The sequence below is a fragment of the Choloepus didactylus genome, chromosome 2 (assembly GCF_015220235.1).
Source record: "Choloepus didactylus isolate mChoDid1 chromosome 2, mChoDid1.pri, whole genome shotgun sequence".
Taxonomy (NCBI): Eukaryota; Metazoa; Chordata; class Mammalia; order Pilosa; family Megalonychidae; genus Choloepus; species Choloepus didactylus.
The window spans coordinates 116,446,777-116,464,343 of NC_051308.1; the positions used below are offsets into that span (position 1 = coordinate 116,446,777).

A 17,567-nucleotide genomic window follows, 5' to 3' on the forward strand; every position below is an offset into this window, starting at 1 on the left:
TACTTACTTGGTCCAGTAACACTTCCTCCCTCCCATTCCTCACAAAAAAACTCACCTTTCCTTGCACTGTCCCTAACTTACTGTTACCATTTAGAGTTGTACTTCTCTTTGAGGCTTAATCACAGTTTCTAACATCACAGTTGAAATGTTCTGTTGAAAGGGTGAGCGTTTGTCTAGACTGAAAATAATAGTCCCTCTCTTCTGCCTGTCTGGGGGTATGGGAGCAATATTTTTCCATCATGTTGTCTGACTCTCAAAGCGCCTGCTGCATCGCTTCTGATAAAAATCTCTCAGCCAGTTATTTCCTCTCTGGTGAGTACTAACATCACCTCACTTCTTTCTCAACTTCCTGGACACAGGATGGAAGAAAGCAGGAAGCAGACCTGCTGCAGATGCCACACCTCCCCTCCCACTTTTAGTCACTTGGTGTGTTCTCTTCATTCCAGCCTATAGAGTTTATCTTATCTTTCCAGTTTTCATTCAATTCAATTCAGAAACACTTAGCACATATGTGAAAAGTCTAATAGCCACTCAGGGCTCACAAGCAAGAGGATAAAAATTGCTTTTTCTTTTCCTTTTGTTGTTATTAAAGAGAGTTAATAAATATCTATTCAGCACCTCCTAAGAGCCAGGCACTGTGCAAATCTCTTTGGATCTAGCCACAAATAAGATAGGTTTGGAGCCTTCTTTCATGGGTCAGAAGATGCTGTGGTAACAGCTTAAAGAATAGATGAAATGAGTTGTGTCATCCCTATTTCTTTCCCTAACTCAGCCTTCTGGGCTCAGAAGCAGTATACACTGGAGTTTTGAGCCAGGAAGCACCCACCAACTTAACTCTATTGAGGGTGGCTTTGTAGCTTTCCATATACATCTATACAATCTATTTCTTCTCTTCCTTTCTAGAATTTCCTGGAAAAAAAAATTGTAAAACACCTATATGATGAGCACATATGCATTAACTCATAACTTCAGTTCCAGACTCTCTATAGGAAAATTAAAATTCTGGTATGTCTGACAGCTAAAACATTTAAACTCCTTTCTCCCTTTACCTTTCATGGGTTAAGAGTGAAAAGGAGAGAGAAAAGAAAGGAAGCCTGGTTCTATTCGAACTATTTCTATAGTTTTCCGGTACTTTTGCTCTCTCAAAAACAATATTCCAGATTCCCTCATTTTCTCATCCTCAGACTCCTTTGCCTAAACAGCCTCCTAAAGATTAACTCCACCCCCACCCAATGAGATTACAACATTCTCTCAGGATTTAACTTTCTTTCACTTTAATACAGATCGTATCTCCCCTCCCCCAACCTGAGGAAAAGACACCACTGAGGTTCATTTTCAGAAAATAAATAGAGGAAGTATGACACAAAAGGAATTGAATGACTTGGGGGAGTAACATTTTCCTTCACTCCCACTGCTTTTTTTTTTTTTTCCCCTGGCTTCCACTTAGCATAATGCCTTTTTAAATGCATTTTTAAATGGTGAAATTTAACATATATATATAACAGTGATAACTTTCAAAGTATGATTTAACAAGTAGAGAGCAAATTTTAAAAAATGTTATGGGTTACATTTCCACAATTTCAGTTATTTCCTTATGAAATACAACATATATACAGAAAGGCGATAACTTTCAAAGTGCACTTTAACAGTTACATAGGTAATTTCAAAGAATGTTACGGGTTATAGTTCCACAGTTTCAGTTCTTTCCTTATTGTGAAATACACACACACACAGAAAGATAACCTTCAATTTAACAAGTACAATTTAACAAGTAGCTATAGAGCAAATTTCAAAGAATGTTATGAATTACAGTTCTAATTGCTTTTTGACTCCCGAGTTCCCTCTAAACTCCTTCCTAATATTGCTCTCCAGCTCCTCTTGCTTCTCTGTGATTCTCTTGTCTTAACAGAGGAAGGCTCCTTCAGCAACATACTGCTGTATCCCATGTTTCCTATACTAGCCTGTCCAAAGGGCGCCTACTTTTAAGTCATCCCTGAAGCAGCAGCAGCAGGTCTAGTCCATTTCCTTTCATTCAAGTAAGAACAATACCGTCCCTATCTCCCCGCACCCCCTATCCTGTGCTCTCTTTGTATTTGTCCTTCAGATTCAAACAGGATCTTCCCCCCTCTGCAGCCTCCAAGAAAAGGTAGTATTGCTACTCCTCTTCCCTGCAGAGTAAGGACAGGAAACCGCCGCCAAGGCGGAACCGAACTCCGGAATCTGTGTCCCCGCCCAGCTCAGACCCATTCCACACCCTCTTCCTGGCTCAAGCCATTCCCAGGACCAAAGTCCAGTACTCAGAAGGGCAGGGGGACTACAATTCCCAGCAGGTCTTGAGGCTACACTTCCGCCCCCGCAGCTCCGCCCCCGCCAATTCTCCATTGGCCTTTGTGGGGTGGGGATTAGATGGGAGGTGGCCATGGGCTGCTGCCCTGGGTTTGTCCCTACCTCGGCTTCCGTAGAGGAAGTCGCGCGGAGCTTCACCTGGGGTTTCGGTGCCCCCCTTCCCCTTCCCGGGGTCTGGGGGTGACATTGCACCGCGCCCCTTGCGGGGTCGCGTCGCCACCCGACGCGGACTCCCCACCTGGCGCGCTCGTCCTATCTGCTTCTCTGGGCTGGGCCTCCACCTCGCCCCCAGTTGCCCAACCATGGGGGCCGCCGTGTTTTTCGGATGCACTTTTGTCGCGTTCGGTCCGGCCTTCGCGCTTTTCTTGATCACAGTGGCTGGGGACCCGCTTCGCGTCATCATCCTGGTCGCGGGGTGAGTGGAGGTTGGGTAGACGCGGGACGGCACTGAAGGAAGAGTTCTGGAAGGGGTGGAACGGGACGAGCCTAGGAGCCTGGGCTGAGAGGGGACAAATCTGAGGTGTCGACTGGAAAGAGTCGGGTCCTGGGTGTGGGTTATTCGCCTTTTCCCGCGGTTGATTTCCGCCTTCCAGGGATCGCACAGATTCCTCCTGTATTCCTGCCGGTGACCTCAGAGGAGGCCCAAAGCCGAGACTCGAGAGTGGGGTGTGCTGATCTCGGCCAGCCGAGTTATGTGCCATGAGAAATCTTACTCAAACGTCTCCTTCTTCCCCTGCTTCCAGATTCCTACAGATGAGTTCTTTGGTGGAGACCCTTCCCCATCTGGTCTTGGTCTCCCTGACCGTCCCGAAGTCTTAACTTCCACTTTGTGTTGAAGCCTTGGCTGTTTCTCCTCCTTGATTTCTCTGACTACCCCTACCCTTGCCTGTCTGATTGTCCTTTTCTTTCTTCAGGGCATTTTTCTGGCTGGTCTCCCTGCTCTTGGCTTCTGTGGTCTGGTTCATCTTGGTCCATGTGACTGACCGGTCAGATGCCCGGCTCCAGTATGGCCTCCTGATTTTTGGTGCTGCAGTTTCAGTCCTCCTGCAGGAGGTGTTCCGCTTTGCCTACTACAAGCTGCTTAAGTAAGAAGATGGGATATCCTGGAGGGGTGAGGGACAGAGGATAGCACTATGGGAAGGTGAACAGCCCCTGGGTGATGGTTTTGAGGAGGAGGCCCTAAGGGAGGACATTAGAGGGAAAGGAGTACTCCCTGCCCTCCCTCATGTTTCCCCCACCCCACCCCACCCCAGGAAGGCAGATGAGGGGTTAGCATCGCTGAGTGAGGACGGAAGATCACCCATCTCCATCCGTCAGATGGCCTATGGTGAGCCAAGGGAGAGGGACTGGAGGAGGGAGTTGGACACCCCACCCCCACTCCCTACCCTGGGAAATCTCTAAACATTCACATATTCTGAGTTTCTTCTTGTTTTCCTCCATACCTGGCCTGGAGAGGTGGAGAGGTGGTCTGGAGGGAGAGTAGGTGTGGGAGATTTGTGACTGGGGATGGGGAGGATCACTGGTAATCAGGCTATAGTGATCCCAGACATTGATGAGAACCTCCCTCCCCCCAGTTTCTGGTCTCTCCTTCGGTATCATCAGTGGGGTCTTCTCTGTTATCAATATTTTGGCTGATGCACTTGGGCCAGGTGTGGTTGGGATCCATGGAGACTCACCGTATTACTTCCTGACCTCAGGTAAGACTCACTTCCTATCTTGCCCTCATGCCCCATCCCTTACTGGCCTGATCTGATTTATTGACCCTTCCTGGGAGACTTCCTCAGCTCATCAACATCCCAGGAGGCTGGAGGCACATCAGGGGTATATCTCATCTCCATCTCCCTCCCTGCAGCCTTTCTGACAGCGGCCATTATCCTGCTGCATATCTTTTGGGGAGTTGTGTTCTTTGATGCCTGTGAAAGGAGACGGTACTGGGCTTTGGGCCTGGTGGTTGGGAGTCACCTGCTGACATCAGGACTGGTGAGTTGGAGACAGGGGCCCAACTTAGGGAGGAAAGCATTTAATGGTGAGTGGAATGGGGGAAATATATCCTCTTTTCTTAACTTTTTAAAACTTAACCTTGGGAGTAGAGAGAAAGGTGAGTCTTTAGAGGTCTCTTACCTCAGCACCAATTGTCTAACTTGGTCTGGGGGATCCTATTGGGAAGGAGTTTGAGTGGATTGGTCAAACTCTAATGCAGATGGTTTAAGGTGAGCAAGAGTAGCCAAAAACTCTGAGAGACTGAAGATCAGAAGTCTCCTTGACTACAAGATGTTAGTGCTCTGAAGGGAAAGACGGATATTTAAATCAGATATCTGGGGAGGCTTGGTATCCAGGATGCACAGGAGCATGGGGCCTAGCTGCAGGGAGAATCTAAACTCTGTTCCATTCTTATCCCTAATCCCCAGACATTCCTAAACCCCTGGTACGAGGCCAGCCTGCTGCCCATCTATGCAGTTACTGTTTCCATGGGGCTCTGGGCCTTCATCACAGCTGGAGGGTCCCTCCGAAGTATCCAGCGCAGCCTCTCGTGTAAGGACTGACTACCTGGACTGATCGCCTGCCAGATCACCCACCTGCCTGCCCACTGCCCATGACTGAGCCCAGCCCCAGCCGCGTCCATTGCCCACTGTTCTCCATCTCCTCCTCGTCGGTCTGTCCCACCACCTTCAGTGTTTTGCTTTGTCCACTCGTGACCTTTAGTCTCCAGGCTTTACCAGGAATAGCCTGGGTTCAACCAGTCACTGACTGGTGGGTTTGAATCTGCGCTTATCCCCACCACCGGGACCCCCTTGTTGTCCAGGACTCCCTATGTGTCAGTGCTCTGCTCTCCCCCTGCCCAAGACTTATCCCCCTTCCCCTCTGCAGGCCGACGGCAGGAAGACAGTCGGGTGATGGTGTATTCTGCCCTGCGCATCCCACCCGAGGACTGAGGGAACGTGGGGGGGGACCCCAGGGCCTGGGGTGCCCTCCTGATCTCCTCGCCCTGTATTTCTCCATCTCCAGTTCTGGACAGTGCAGGTTGCCAAGAAAAGGGACCTAGTCTAGCCATTGCCCCAGAGATGATAGAGGCTCAAGGGTAGATGGGCTCTGAGTTTCCCAGTATCCCCTCCCCAGACTGGACATCTTGGTCTTTTTCTCAGGTCTGAGGGGAACCATTTCTGGTGTGATAAAGACCCCAAACTGCCTTTTTATTATTATTATTTTTTTGAGTGGGGTGGGGGGGAGGTATGTTGGAACTCCTCTCATAACCTCCTTGGGCTACATTTTCCCTCCTCAGATTACTCCTCATGGCTGGGCTCATATCTGTCCCCCTTTCCCCTTGGTCCCAGGTCCTGGGGGAAAGGAAGGGCATGCATGTTTGGGGTTGAGAACTGGTATTACTGGAACTAATGGTTTTAACCTCCTCAACCACCAGCATCCCTCCTGTCCCCAAGGTGAAGCAGAGGGTGCTGCAGTGAGCTGGCCCACTCCAGAGCTGCAGTGCCACTGGAGGAGTCAGACTACCATGACATCGCAGGGAAGGAGGGCAGATTTTTTTCTAGTTTTTAATTGGGATGAAGGGATGGGGTGGGGAGGTTTTCTATAAACTGCATCATTTTTTGCTGAGGGTGGAGTGTCCCATCCTTTTAATTAAGGTGATTGTGATTTTAACTAATAAAAAGGACTTTATAATTGTGGGGGAACTTGGCTTTTAAAGGAGGGGATAATGTGTTAATTGAGATTTCTGTCCTCTCCTGTCTCTTGTCTGGCGTTCTGACAACCCCTGATCTCCTCCAAGTATAGCTTCAGTGCGAGGGCAGAAATCTGGGCTGGTGGTTTAATATGTCAGAGACTTTGGTTTGAGTATATTCCCAGAAGTGGCTCTCCCCTTCCAGGATTGGAATGAAAGGAATTAATTACCCATGCTTCTTTTTTGCTATCTTCTGCCCACCTCTACCACCTGAGGGGTTAAGGGATTCTCACATCCTCAAGAGCCTCAAAGGTAAAACCAGAAGCGAGATCAGAAACTTTAATTTTCCAAATATATTGAGCAAAAAATATAACTCCAATAACAGCAACCCCCTTTCCTAAGGAAAACCCTGTAAAATGTCTAGAGAAAGGGACAGAAAGGTGAGGGGGTGGGGGATTTTGGAGCACATCCCCAACTTCCTCTACAGTTAAGCAAAATGTTTGCCTTCTTCCCATGATCTCCTCCTACATGTTTTGAGGAACTGGAGCTCTTTTCTTCCTTGAATGAGAACCTGGGTCCATGCTTTTCCATAGAGGATATCCAAGAAAGGAGGGGTGTCTGCCTACTACTTCTACAGTATTTTTTTGACCAGTCCCTACAATCCATTTTAGAGGCTCCCTGATAGGCATGAGGGGAAGGCATCCAGGATGTCTGCGAGGGAGTCTATGCCTCAGTGGTGGCTCGTGCTGAGGTGAAGACCACACTCTTACGGTTCCCCAGCCTTTTCTTCCTGGAAGGGAGAACAGTTCATGGAAATGACTATAGTTTTAGGTTAAGCGGATTAGATGTGGGATAGTAGAATGCTTTCCAGAAAAGAAAGAACTGGAGGAATGGAAAGTAGGACCTCACCGAATCTTTCTAGCAATGAAATAAATAGTCAGCAGAAGGCAGAGACAGCCAATTAAGATTCCCACACCTAGGCCCAGCATTTCACCTGGAGAGGTAAAAAGATGGACAGTGTCAGCCTAGGACTAACAGGAATTAAGCCTTTCTCATACTTGCTGAGGAGGCTGTTTCCCATCACACACGTACACCAAATAGCTGGGTAGGGCTGCCTCACCTGTGGTATACAAGGATCCCACTGTAAGGGAAGAAAACTTTGGTCAGTGATATTTCAGATCTCCATCCCAGCTGGAAGCAGAACATTGCTTCTATGCCTGGGAAAATCATCTGGCACTGGGGCTGAGGGGTGGTTCCCAGTTCAAGCAAGTCCTGGAAATCTCTTCTCTTAGCTTCTCCTTCCCAGGTAATCCCATGACCCTGCCCTTTGAGTCCCTCAATTTCCCATCTCCTTTTCGAAGCCCTACATGTCACCTTGGATAAAAGAAGCAAAGACCGTTCGCTGATTGAGAGGCTGGGGGGCTCGGTAGTTCTGTACCAAGAGTTTAGAGGTCTCCTCTTCGGTGGAGTACAATGTCTCCTGAAGCTTTTCCAGCTGAGGAGTAAAAGAGTGGGATGGGGGGGGGTCACTTTGGGGAATGGGAAAGGGTCTGAGGTTATAACTAGGTCCCTCTGCTGCCTCACCTCTCCACCACTCACCTGGCCCATCGAAATCTGGGCCCTTCGATTGAAGACTGTCCAGAGCACACTCTGGTAGCAGGGGGGCGTGGTAAGTGAGCCATTGTAACGGAAGAACTGCCCCAGCTGTGGGGGGAGCAGCTCTTTCACGTTGAAGGGAGGCACTGAGGTCTTCTGATCTGGGGGAGAACAGACCAGGACTCATCTTCCTCTCACTGGGCCCTAGCTTCCAAGATGGCTCCCAGAAGCAAAATCTGGCCCCTAACTCGCTGCCTCATCCGGGGCCTCTTAGACACCAGTTTTCTGGTTTCCCTAAAATCTGATCTCACTACTATAGATTTTAAAGGCTCACCTTTCTGCCTGATTTCATGCAAGTGACTTATAATGTGTTCATAAGCTGGATTCTTAGTCTCTCCCACCTAGGAGGGGAGAAAAAGAGAGTTTGGAGTAAGTCCCTGTTTAAAGAGAGACATCCATGTTCAGGGTGGGTCACTGCTGCTTTGGGAGGGAGGACAGCAACAGACATGGTCAGAATAGGGCAGAGGAATCAGAAGGAATGGAGAGACACTTGGGGTGGGATTGGGACTGGGGGGCACTGACCTCAATTAGGATGCCCAGGACAGCCAAGCCCTGAGGTCTCTGAGCAGCCTCATTCAAGTTGTCATAGGAATCAGAGTCATAATGCACAATGTGGAGCTTAGTGAGGGGAGAGGGGGCTGAGTCATTTAATGTTTCACCACTTCCCCAGGCATTGGCCCTACACCCCCAACTCCCAGCATGCTCTAAGTCTATCCCACAACGGTTGGCCTTAACTTCCCAGTATGACTTTTCCCAGTGTCCAGATCCTTTCCCCAGCATTGACCATCCCTGTCACTGTGTCCTATCTAAGCTCTTTGTTCCCTGGTACCTCTGCAGATGTAGCTTCACTGTTGATCTGGTGCTCTGATCCCCCTGGGGATCCTTTCTGACCCCAGTGCAGGTGGAGCTGGGCAGCTACATATTTTTGGGGAAGCCCCTCCAGATACAAGGTAGGAGGCAGAGAGAGTTGCACTGTAAGGAAAAGAGCAAGCTAGGGTTGGTGGAGGAATATGGACACATTCCCATCTCTGGGTTACCACCACTTCTTGGGAGTCTTGGCCAGCTTTTTCTGTCTCCCTCCCCCAGTAGCACCCAGTTCCTCCTACAGACCAATGCATTTCTAGCATACCTCCTCTTCTCCCAGTGGGGATCAAAGTTAGTATGCTATGATATTAACCCATCCATAGACCTTGGTCATAGATTTTTAATTCCCACCTTGGCTATAAGAGCCATTCTGTAGCCCCAATCTCATATCCCCAAATTTATGAATAAAACCTGAGAATTTAAAAGTTAAGAGAAGGCTTCTTTCCCCTAACTCCTAAAATTGTAACTGGGGCCTACACCTCCTTGGAACCTGGGCTTTTACCTGTGTGGCCATTATTGTGCAGGTCCAGAGGCTCAGTACCAGGCTGATCATATCCATGGGGTTGCAGAGTGGGTAGCTCAGGGTCAAATGTCACACTGTCAGTCTGGATGTCGATGGGGGACTGGGCATTGCCTCCACACTCAGGGTAAGAGGCTGGCCAATGGTCTTGACCATGTGGGCCTGGCAGGGGTTACAAAGGACACTTGTTCTGTTCTCCATCCCCTGCCACCCTTTTCCACAACCCCCACCCCCACCGCCACCACCCCACCACCAAGTAATACATCTGTGTAGAGATAAAAATGCACCTCTCTCCTCCACTCCAGGTCAAGATCCCAATCATGCAGGGCTGGGTAATGTAAGAGTCCTGCTGGACTTTATGCTGTAGTTCCCCTTACTTGCCCAGAGGCAGCGATGATTCCCCCAACTCCTTTGATAGATGGGGAGTCGTGGCTCTTTTACTTACATGTAGTACAAGGATAAGAAAGCTGAATGAGGGGAAGGGGGGATGGATAGAAAATTGCATACCCAGAGAGGTGGGATTAGAGAGCAGGAGTAGGAAATCAGGGGAAATAAAATAAGCCTAGAAAAATACGATCTTGGGGGCCCCTATCAAGTGGCCTTGGGAATCAGATATCCTGATTTTCTATCATTCACTTCTTGCTCTCACCCTGGAATTCAGTTAAGTCATTAATCAAATCTTCAAAGGACAAAGGAATTGAACACCTCCCCCAGGATCACAGACTATCCTGCCAGTTTCTTCCTCACCTCTGACCTCAAGCTCTGTCCCAATTCAGGATGGAGGTTAGGGGGAGGGGGATGTTGGGATGGAAAAGGATAGAGAGAGAGCCAGGAGTAGAACTGGCAGCTAAGCTCAGGGTTCCTTTCACCACCCAGTTTCCTTTCCACTCCAGCTCCCTCAGCCCACATGTATTTACTGAATTTACTCACTGGCTTTTCTGCTGAATCAGGAGGTGTGGGATTTGACGGTTAGAACAGAGTCTGGAAGCCATATATGTAAAACCCAGGGCATGGGGGATCAGGAAGGGAAGGAACTAGAATGAGAAGCTAAAGGAAACAACCACCCCACCCACATGATATAAATGAAATGTCTTCCTGCCAGGTGAGGAGATCCCTGTGTCAAAGGGGTGGCAGGAGGAAGGACCCTCAGGTTCCATTCTCACCCTCATATGTCCAGTGTTGACCTGTAAGGCAGAAAAACTGGGTTTCAGTCAGTGCAGCTTGGGGCAGAGGCCTGGCCTCCAGGCTTCCCTCCCTTGGGCGTTCTGTTCCACTCCACCTCCCTCTCTGCTCTTCCTCCCTCCCTCTACTACAGCACTTCCCAGAGGAAGCACTGAAACCGGACACCTCAGTGGAAAGGTCGGGGGGCCTATTTAAAATCATCAGCCAGGCTGTGCTTGTGCTTGCTGAGTAAGGGGGGAGGAGGAATGAAAAGAGATAAAGCCCAGAGACTAAAATTAACCTGGATCCAAATGTGCTGTCCACCCAACCCTCACTTTTCTTCAGTCTGTGCCAAGCCAGTCTAACACTTAAGAAGATTGGGTTGGAGTGGGGTGAGGGTGGCGACAGAGGGTTTGAAGAAAAGGGACTAGGGTAAGGAGAAGGAGAAGATGGTCAGAGAGTGGTGTGTGTGTTGGGAGGGGGGATGGTTTCCACTAAAGGGAGGAAGGAGGATTACTTGCTTTGAAGCAGGCACAAGTTAAGGACAATGAGCTGTAAATTAACATTTAAGTTCTTTCTTTCAGGTCCCACATCCCCAGAGGAAACTTTCCCCATCATCAGGAGTTTTTGCTTCCTAGATTCCCAGATGTCTAGGGAAGGGTGGGAATTGGGGCAGGGTCTACTCTAGGTTGAGGGTGGTGGGTGGGCATAGGCAGCCAAGCTGGTAGAGACAGGATGAAAGTGAGGCATTGTGTGTGGAAAAGAGAGCTGCCAGCTGGGTCACATGCCAGGCTCGTGTGCAGTCTTGTCTTTGCCTGAAAGGCCCAGAGGGGTCTGCCAGTCCAGCCTCCACCCTGGGCCAAACTGCTTCAAGGAAAAAGGGAGCACTTCTTGTAGGTTTTTTCTGCATACTCAAATTGCTAGAAACTCTGGAGAAAAACTTGTAAATTCCTTCTGTTTTCTCTCTTATTCCTTTAAATTCCCCAGACTTCTAGATGTCTTGGATCTCATCCCTGGTCTATTCCATTGGCCATTCCTCAGTTCAGACAACTCTGAAAAGCAGCCCAAGAGAGGGCGAGAGGCAGCCTCTCACTTACCAGCTCAATTAGACACCTCAACAACTCAAATTCCCTAGTTCTGTACAGGCTAACAGTCTTGCCTTTCCTCTGCCACTAAATCCTCAACACACTGACTCTACGTCTTTTCCTCCCCCCCCCCCCTTTTTTTCCCCTTAGATGTAATTTGCTGTTCTCCATTTGGCTTCACTACTGCTTTCAGGGGAAAACTGGGAAATTATTTGCTCTGAAGAATCAAGAGGGGACCCTGTGCATGAGTTTCTCAGTAGGGGATCGGGGTCTGAGTTGGGCAAGAGATGTAGGGTAGGACTAGAAAATAATCTTGCCTTCTATCCTTTCACTCCAGGCCCCCTCAGCATGCTAATTGGAGTTGTTCTTAAATAAAGATGGTCAGGAGGGCTGCCTGGTACTCAGGGAACTAGCCCCTGGCTAGTTTGCCCCATTCCCAGTAACAGTAAGGCTGGAAAGGCTAAGAGAAAAGAAGGAAAAGGATTTCTCCCCACTTTTTTTTTTTTTTTTTTTTCCATTCTGAGCTATTATCCCAGCTCCTAGGCTTCCTCCCAACCCCCATTCAGCACACATGAGGACATGTGGACATCAGCACAGAACAACACACAGACGTCCAGATGTACCTACCTCCGTCTGCAGCCAAGATCCGAATCACTTCTAGCAGGAGGGTGAAGAAAAACATGGTATCCCAGGAAAGGACACAGAGGACTCAGAGTTTGGGGACTAAAGGACTAGAGCAGGAGGGGTGCTAGGGGAGGAGGAAGGAGAGCGAGGGAGAGAGAAGGGGGTTCCTGCCGTTGAGTGTAGTAATCTCTTTTTCTCTTGTGGTCTCTGTGTGTCTCTGTGGGCTTCCAGGGGATCTGGTTCTCAGTAGGGTACCTTGGGTTTCTGGGTCCTCAGGACAAATCTCTTGCCTTTCTTCTCTCTCTGCTCTCTCTCTTTATCTTCCTCTGCAGTCCCCACTCCACTTGCTGGCCAGTGACTTCACAGTTGCCTCCCGCTTTTAAGGTGGCTCTGGACGGGTGTACGTGGGAAGGGGGGCTGCCTGGGCTACTGGAGAACAGCTCCTTAAATAGCTGATTAGGTATGCAGGATGGCCCTGCTCAGAGCTGAGCGAGTGGCGGGTTTCACTGGAGCCCTGGACAAGGCTCAGGAGCCCAGCTGGGGTGAGCTCTTCCTCTGCTATTCACACAGACAGTGCTCAGATGGGTGTCCGCTGGAATGAGCGAGGGTGGGGAAGGGGACTGTTGGGGTCCAATCCAGCCCCCCTCATTGGGGCACTATGTTCTCATTCCCTATCTGGCTTTTTTCCTCTGAGGAGCAGCTCCCTGAGTGGTATGGGCAGATAATGTCAAGCCAATCCCCTATAGAATGTGAGGTGTCCTGAAGTAAGAAGAGTCCAGAGTTAGGGGATAGATAATAAGCTGGAGTTGGGGATTCAGGGTACAGGTGGATATCAAGGACTAGAACCTGGGTTGTGGAAAATAAGGAAGAGAAGTGAGATGAAGAGAACTTGTTTGGAGCAATCTCTTTTCTCTGCGCCTGTCACCACCCCCTTCCCATGGTGAGGCCCGGGTCCACGTGCCTGTGTGGCCTGGGGAGGCGGGGGGGGGGGGCAGTTTTGTTTGCTGTATAAAGCCCATTTGTGTGTCCAGTGGGGGAAGGGCTGCAGCAGCACCAGGGAGAGACAGCAGCTCCAACTGCCGCTCCCAGCCACCTTCCTCCCTAGGGACCCCGGATCTAGGGCGGCTTTTGTCGCAGGAGAGGACACTGACCCATGGCAAAGAGGCCTGGGCAAGGGTAGCGATGGGGAGAACTTAGAAACAACCACAGTCATCATTTTTTTTTTTTTTTAAAGGCGGACTTGAGAGAAAGAGAGGGGATTGGACAGAAAGAGGCCATGTGAAAAAAAAAAAAAAAGAAAGAGACCATGTGATCTAGATGAAAGGGGCCCAGGGGTCTTCCCTCCTGCTCAACAGGGCATGTGGGACTGAGTGAAACCTGCCATCAAGTAGCCCGGAGAGTGGAGCATAGAAGTAGCCCTGCCTCAGGAATGTAGGCTGGTGTTTGTTCCCCCACAGGACTGGAAATCCTGATTGGAATGTACATCCTAAATCCCTCATTAGAGAATGTGAAACTCACACACAATTTCAAGCCAGACACTGAAAACTTTTCTCCTCCATATATTTCACCAGAGTCACCAGCCAGGAGGATGCTCCCTTTTGAGCTCCCTCCCATCCTCCTTATTCCTGCTGAGTAGCAATAAATGGCCAAAGCAAAGGAGCAGAAGCTAAATAAGGGAGCAGGACAAAAGCCAAATGAATAGAATTAATGCATATGCTGGATCATCAGTGCTGGTATAGGCAGGAGCCCTCCTAGCCTTTCTGTCCCCTGCGATTGATTTGCCATTTTGCAGATGTCATTTCCTTTTTAATTCTCCCATCTCCCCCTGGATTATTTTTCCCCTGCAGAAAAGCTTTATGTTTTGAGGTTCTCCCAAAGTCCCACCAATGCAGCTAAGTAGAATAAAAGAGATTTAAAGTGTAAGTTACACTTCCTGAGAGTCAGGGTGGTTAACAGAGAGCAATAGAAAAAAAGAAAGAAAGCACAGAGACATCTATTGCATGATAGGAAAGAAGAGGCCTAAACAGAATGACCTTTTCCAGGACAGAGTTCTCCTGAGATTCAGCCTCCCAAGACAGAGTGTGCTTTGCCAGGCGCCACCTCCTGGCTCATCTAAGAATTTTTTTTTTTTTAACTGTTAAGTTTTATTTTTATGTTTTTCATTGTATTGATTTTATTTTAAACTATATCTATAATCTAAGACAACTCACAAACATCAATAATCACCACCTTATAACAAAACAAAGCAAAGTTTCAGAAAAGCAAATATCCTGAAATAACTACTTTGCTTCCCCCATTGCCCAAGTTTGCATTAATGGGTTATCTTCAACGCAGCTGATTAAAGATATCTAATACTATAAACTGTACTCTTCATATGGTCCATGTATGTTCTTTTTTTTTAAGTTTGTTTATTGTTTATGATAATAGCTTATTAATGTGTCAGGTAATTCACCTACATTATCTCTTTTTTTTTTTTTAATTTTATTTTGAAATAAATTTAAGTTTACAGGAACAGTTGCAAAAACAATACAAACCCCATACACAGAACTCCAGCCTCCCCGACCCCCCTCCCCCATACCCCATCCAACTTTAACATCCTGTCACACCACCATTTCTTTCTTTCCCTCCCTCCCTCCCTCCCTCCCTATCATCCATCATCTACTGCTCTGTCTTCTGAACATATGAGAGCAAGCTGAACACATCCTTGAACATCTAAGAATTTTTGATGTATGATTTCTTCTGAGAAGTTTCACTGCTGGTGGGCTTTGGGATATTGTCTACAAAATTGAATATTGTTTACAAAGATGTATTAGCCCCAAATTGGCACTTTCTGGCTCATAGTGAGCAGCCCTCCAGGCCCTGGTGATTCCCAAATGGACAAAGGCCCTGATTTCTAGGAGCTCACATTCCCATTAGGCTTTATTGTGGATATTTCTGGTATTGTTTCCAAGTCGAGCTGATTTGGAGTAGGTGTCAAGAAGACTCTCATTTGGAAAAAAAAAAGTGATACTCTCCCCTTTCTCCTCCAATCTTCTCCTCTCCAGTTTCTGCTTAAACTCTGGCACCTTTGTTTCACTTCCAATTTCCCAATCTCTAGTCCATTCCTCACTCCAGGGCTAGCTAAAACTGTGTATTTTGCTCAGATAAATGTATTTCGCTGTCTTCTAGCGCCATCTCCTGTTCTTTCAAATGCAGAGATGAGAACAAAGAGAATACAAAGTGTCCATGTGCGGTGACTTTTTTTTTTTTCCTTAAAAGTTCTTAACTTAGATATTTAAACACACTTGTCTAAAACACAGGAACCCACTAAGTGCTCTGAGTTTGTGTGGTGGGATATATGCAAGTTCAGTGAGGGAGGGAGGCAGCTCAAAAGGAAACAATAATTTATACAAGCAGTGCCTCCAGGTACATGAATACAGTAGTACATATTAGTTGTTGAGAAGAGAAAATAGATGACAGAATTAGGTGAAGTTAGATTTCCTAGAAAAGCAAGCAACCTTGTGCCATGAAGTAATATAGATGCAGAGATATATTAATTTGTTAGGTTATTACATTTATTATCACATGGTTGTCATCTTAAAAAATTATTATTATTATTTAAAAGATATTGATACTGAAGTCCCTTAAGAAAACACAAAAGTGTTCAAGAATTAAAGTCAAACTAATTTGGGGGGGTGGGTGATCAGAACTCTGGCTCATTATCTGTTTTCCAGTTCACATTGCGTGACAGATGCAGTATGAGAAACTTATAGAGGACAGGTAAAAGTTTGTGGTCTGAAATGTTGCAACTTCTTTAATAAAAAAGGAGTGATTTTGTGTGATGCACTGCAGTACCTAGAGCGCTGCCTGGTACATAAATATTTGTTGACTGAATGAATGAATCTAGTCATTGTAACATTTATTTACTTTTTTTCTGCCTCTGGTATTCACAGAATTTTAGACCAGAGAAGTCCTCAGGCCTCATTCCAACCCCTTTGTTTTACATTGGTAGGGACTGCGTTTTGAGGGCTTTAGAGATTCAGCTGTGGTTGGTCACATAGTTGCTAGGCTAGACCAGAATAAGGAACACAGGTGCCAGCTTGTTCTGTCCACACCAAATGTCAGCGTCAGAATCACCTGGAAAGCTTGTTAATACACATATTTCCGGCCCCCTTCCCATAGTTTCTGATTCAGTAGGACTGGGGTAGGGCCTGAAATTGGCATGTCTAATAAGTTCCCAGGTGGCACCAATGTTGGTTTGAGGGATTACACTTTGAGAATTAATATCAACTGGAGAAGAAGAGGTAGTAAGAAGTTGGCCATTTTTTGTAGGGATTTCAGCCACCTGGAATCATTCTTTTTAGTCACTTTTTCTTTGAAGTTAGTAATAATCCATTCACTAGTTCGCAAACATATATTGAATACTAGTGCTAGGCACCATACCAGGCCCTAGAAATACAAAAATGAATGACATAATCTCTGCCCTCAAGAACTTCAGTCTTTTAGGGGGTGCAGATACCTTACCCAATTACTAGAATACAACAGTGACTAACTGTAAATAGTGGCATGAATCAAGTATATGGGACCAAGAAGGGAGCAATTAGCAGTGAGATTTTCTTTACCTTTCATCAGCAATCTTTCTGCAGGATGGGAACATAACCAGGGCGTTAACCAGGTCCCGTAGTTATATGTGAGAACATAAAAATTGTCACTCCAAGGCAGGCAGACTCATGTTTCATTGTCTCTGATGGTGATTCCAAAGGATAGGTTAAGTCAAGGCAGGATTCTCCTTAACATACTTACTGAACTACTTTCTCTGGAAAAGGGGAGGCTAAAAAGATATTAGTGCCCTGGAATTGCAAGCATTTGTTCCATCTAGTGATCCATCTCTTCTGCCATCTTCTTTCCTTCCTTCTTACTCTCTATCATTTTTGTAATTCGAATGAAGATTGTGTATTAACTCAAGCACTAACTCAAGTACTAACTCAAGTTCTTTGTGTACTAACAAAGAACATTAACACTTCCAAGGACTTCCCTCCAATCATCACAAGCTTTCTAGTTAGAGAGAATTTTCTTTGTTGTTGAAGGAACTTTTATGTCTGAATCTTTACAGGACTAGAAATCAGGGGATAATAGCAAAAACTTGACAACGGGTAGCTTATTACTGATATAAGTCATCCTTCAAATAAGAAGTCTGTTCTTGAATTGATTATGACATGATTTTGATTTCTTTGAAAGCTTATGGCTAAAGAGCTTGCTGTGCTTTCACTGACCTTGTATTTGCTCTCAAAATATGTTTTTCAGAAGTAGGACATGAATCTTAGAAAAGTAAAGTGACTTGGCTGATGTCACATAGGAATATTACTAGGACGAAGATTTAGGCTCTTACTGACTTCTCACTAAGAATGTTATGATACTTAAAAACAAACAACAACTTTAAAGTCAGTAGATGACATTTCTGGCTCTGGCTCTACCTCAGTTAATTCCCTGTGGTAGTTGGGGAGGCACTGCTCTGAGGAGGAATTCCAAATATAAAAACCAACGAATCCTTTTTTTTTAAATTTAAAGCCATTTTTAAAGCAACATCTGCAAAAGTGTGAAATGCAGTTATTAATGAGACCCTAGTTCCTGTATTCTCTCCATTTTTCTACCATCCAAC

At 46.8% G+C, this 17,567-nt stretch overlaps 2 protein-coding genes across 3 annotated transcripts; one reads left to right on the forward strand and one right to left on the reverse strand.

Moving 5' to 3' along the window:
• The first annotated feature begins 2,405 nt into the window (after positions 1-2,405).
• APH1A (aph-1 homolog A, gamma-secretase subunit) lies at positions 2,406-6,021 on the forward strand. The gene is made up of 7 exons (XM_037826113.1): positions 2,406-2,761; positions 3,261-3,431; positions 3,600-3,673; positions 3,921-4,043; positions 4,199-4,326; positions 4,755-4,878; positions 5,215-6,021. Exons 1-7 carry the CDS (start codon positions 2,649-2,651, stop codon positions 5,277-5,279), a joined length of 798 nt encoding a protein of 265 aa, XP_037682041.1. The 5' UTR covers positions 2,406-2,648; the 3' UTR covers positions 5,280-6,021.
• A 336-nt stretch (positions 6,022-6,357) lies between these two features.
• Positions 6,358-12,791, reverse strand: CA14 (carbonic anhydrase 14). Of its 2 annotated transcripts, XM_037826112.1 has the most exons (11): positions 11,933-12,788; positions 10,223-10,243; positions 9,042-9,221; positions 8,505-8,647; positions 8,198-8,293; positions 7,950-8,016; positions 7,619-7,776; positions 7,394-7,514; positions 7,140-7,160; positions 6,929-7,013; positions 6,609-6,809 (listed from the first exon to the last, which is right to left on the reverse strand). In XM_037826112.1, exons 1-11 carry the CDS (start codon positions 11,985-11,987, stop codon positions 6,743-6,745), a joined length of 1,014 nt encoding a protein of 337 aa, XP_037682040.1. In that variant the 5' UTR covers positions 11,988-12,788; the 3' UTR covers positions 6,609-6,742. The 2 variants fall into 2 exon arrangements, with proteins under 2 accessions (XP_037682039.1, XP_037682040.1); XM_037826111.1 differs by lacking the exon at positions 6,929-7,013 and having other exon boundaries at positions 6,358-6,809; positions 11,933-12,791.
• Between the last annotated feature and the right edge of the window lie 4,776 nt (positions 12,792-17,567).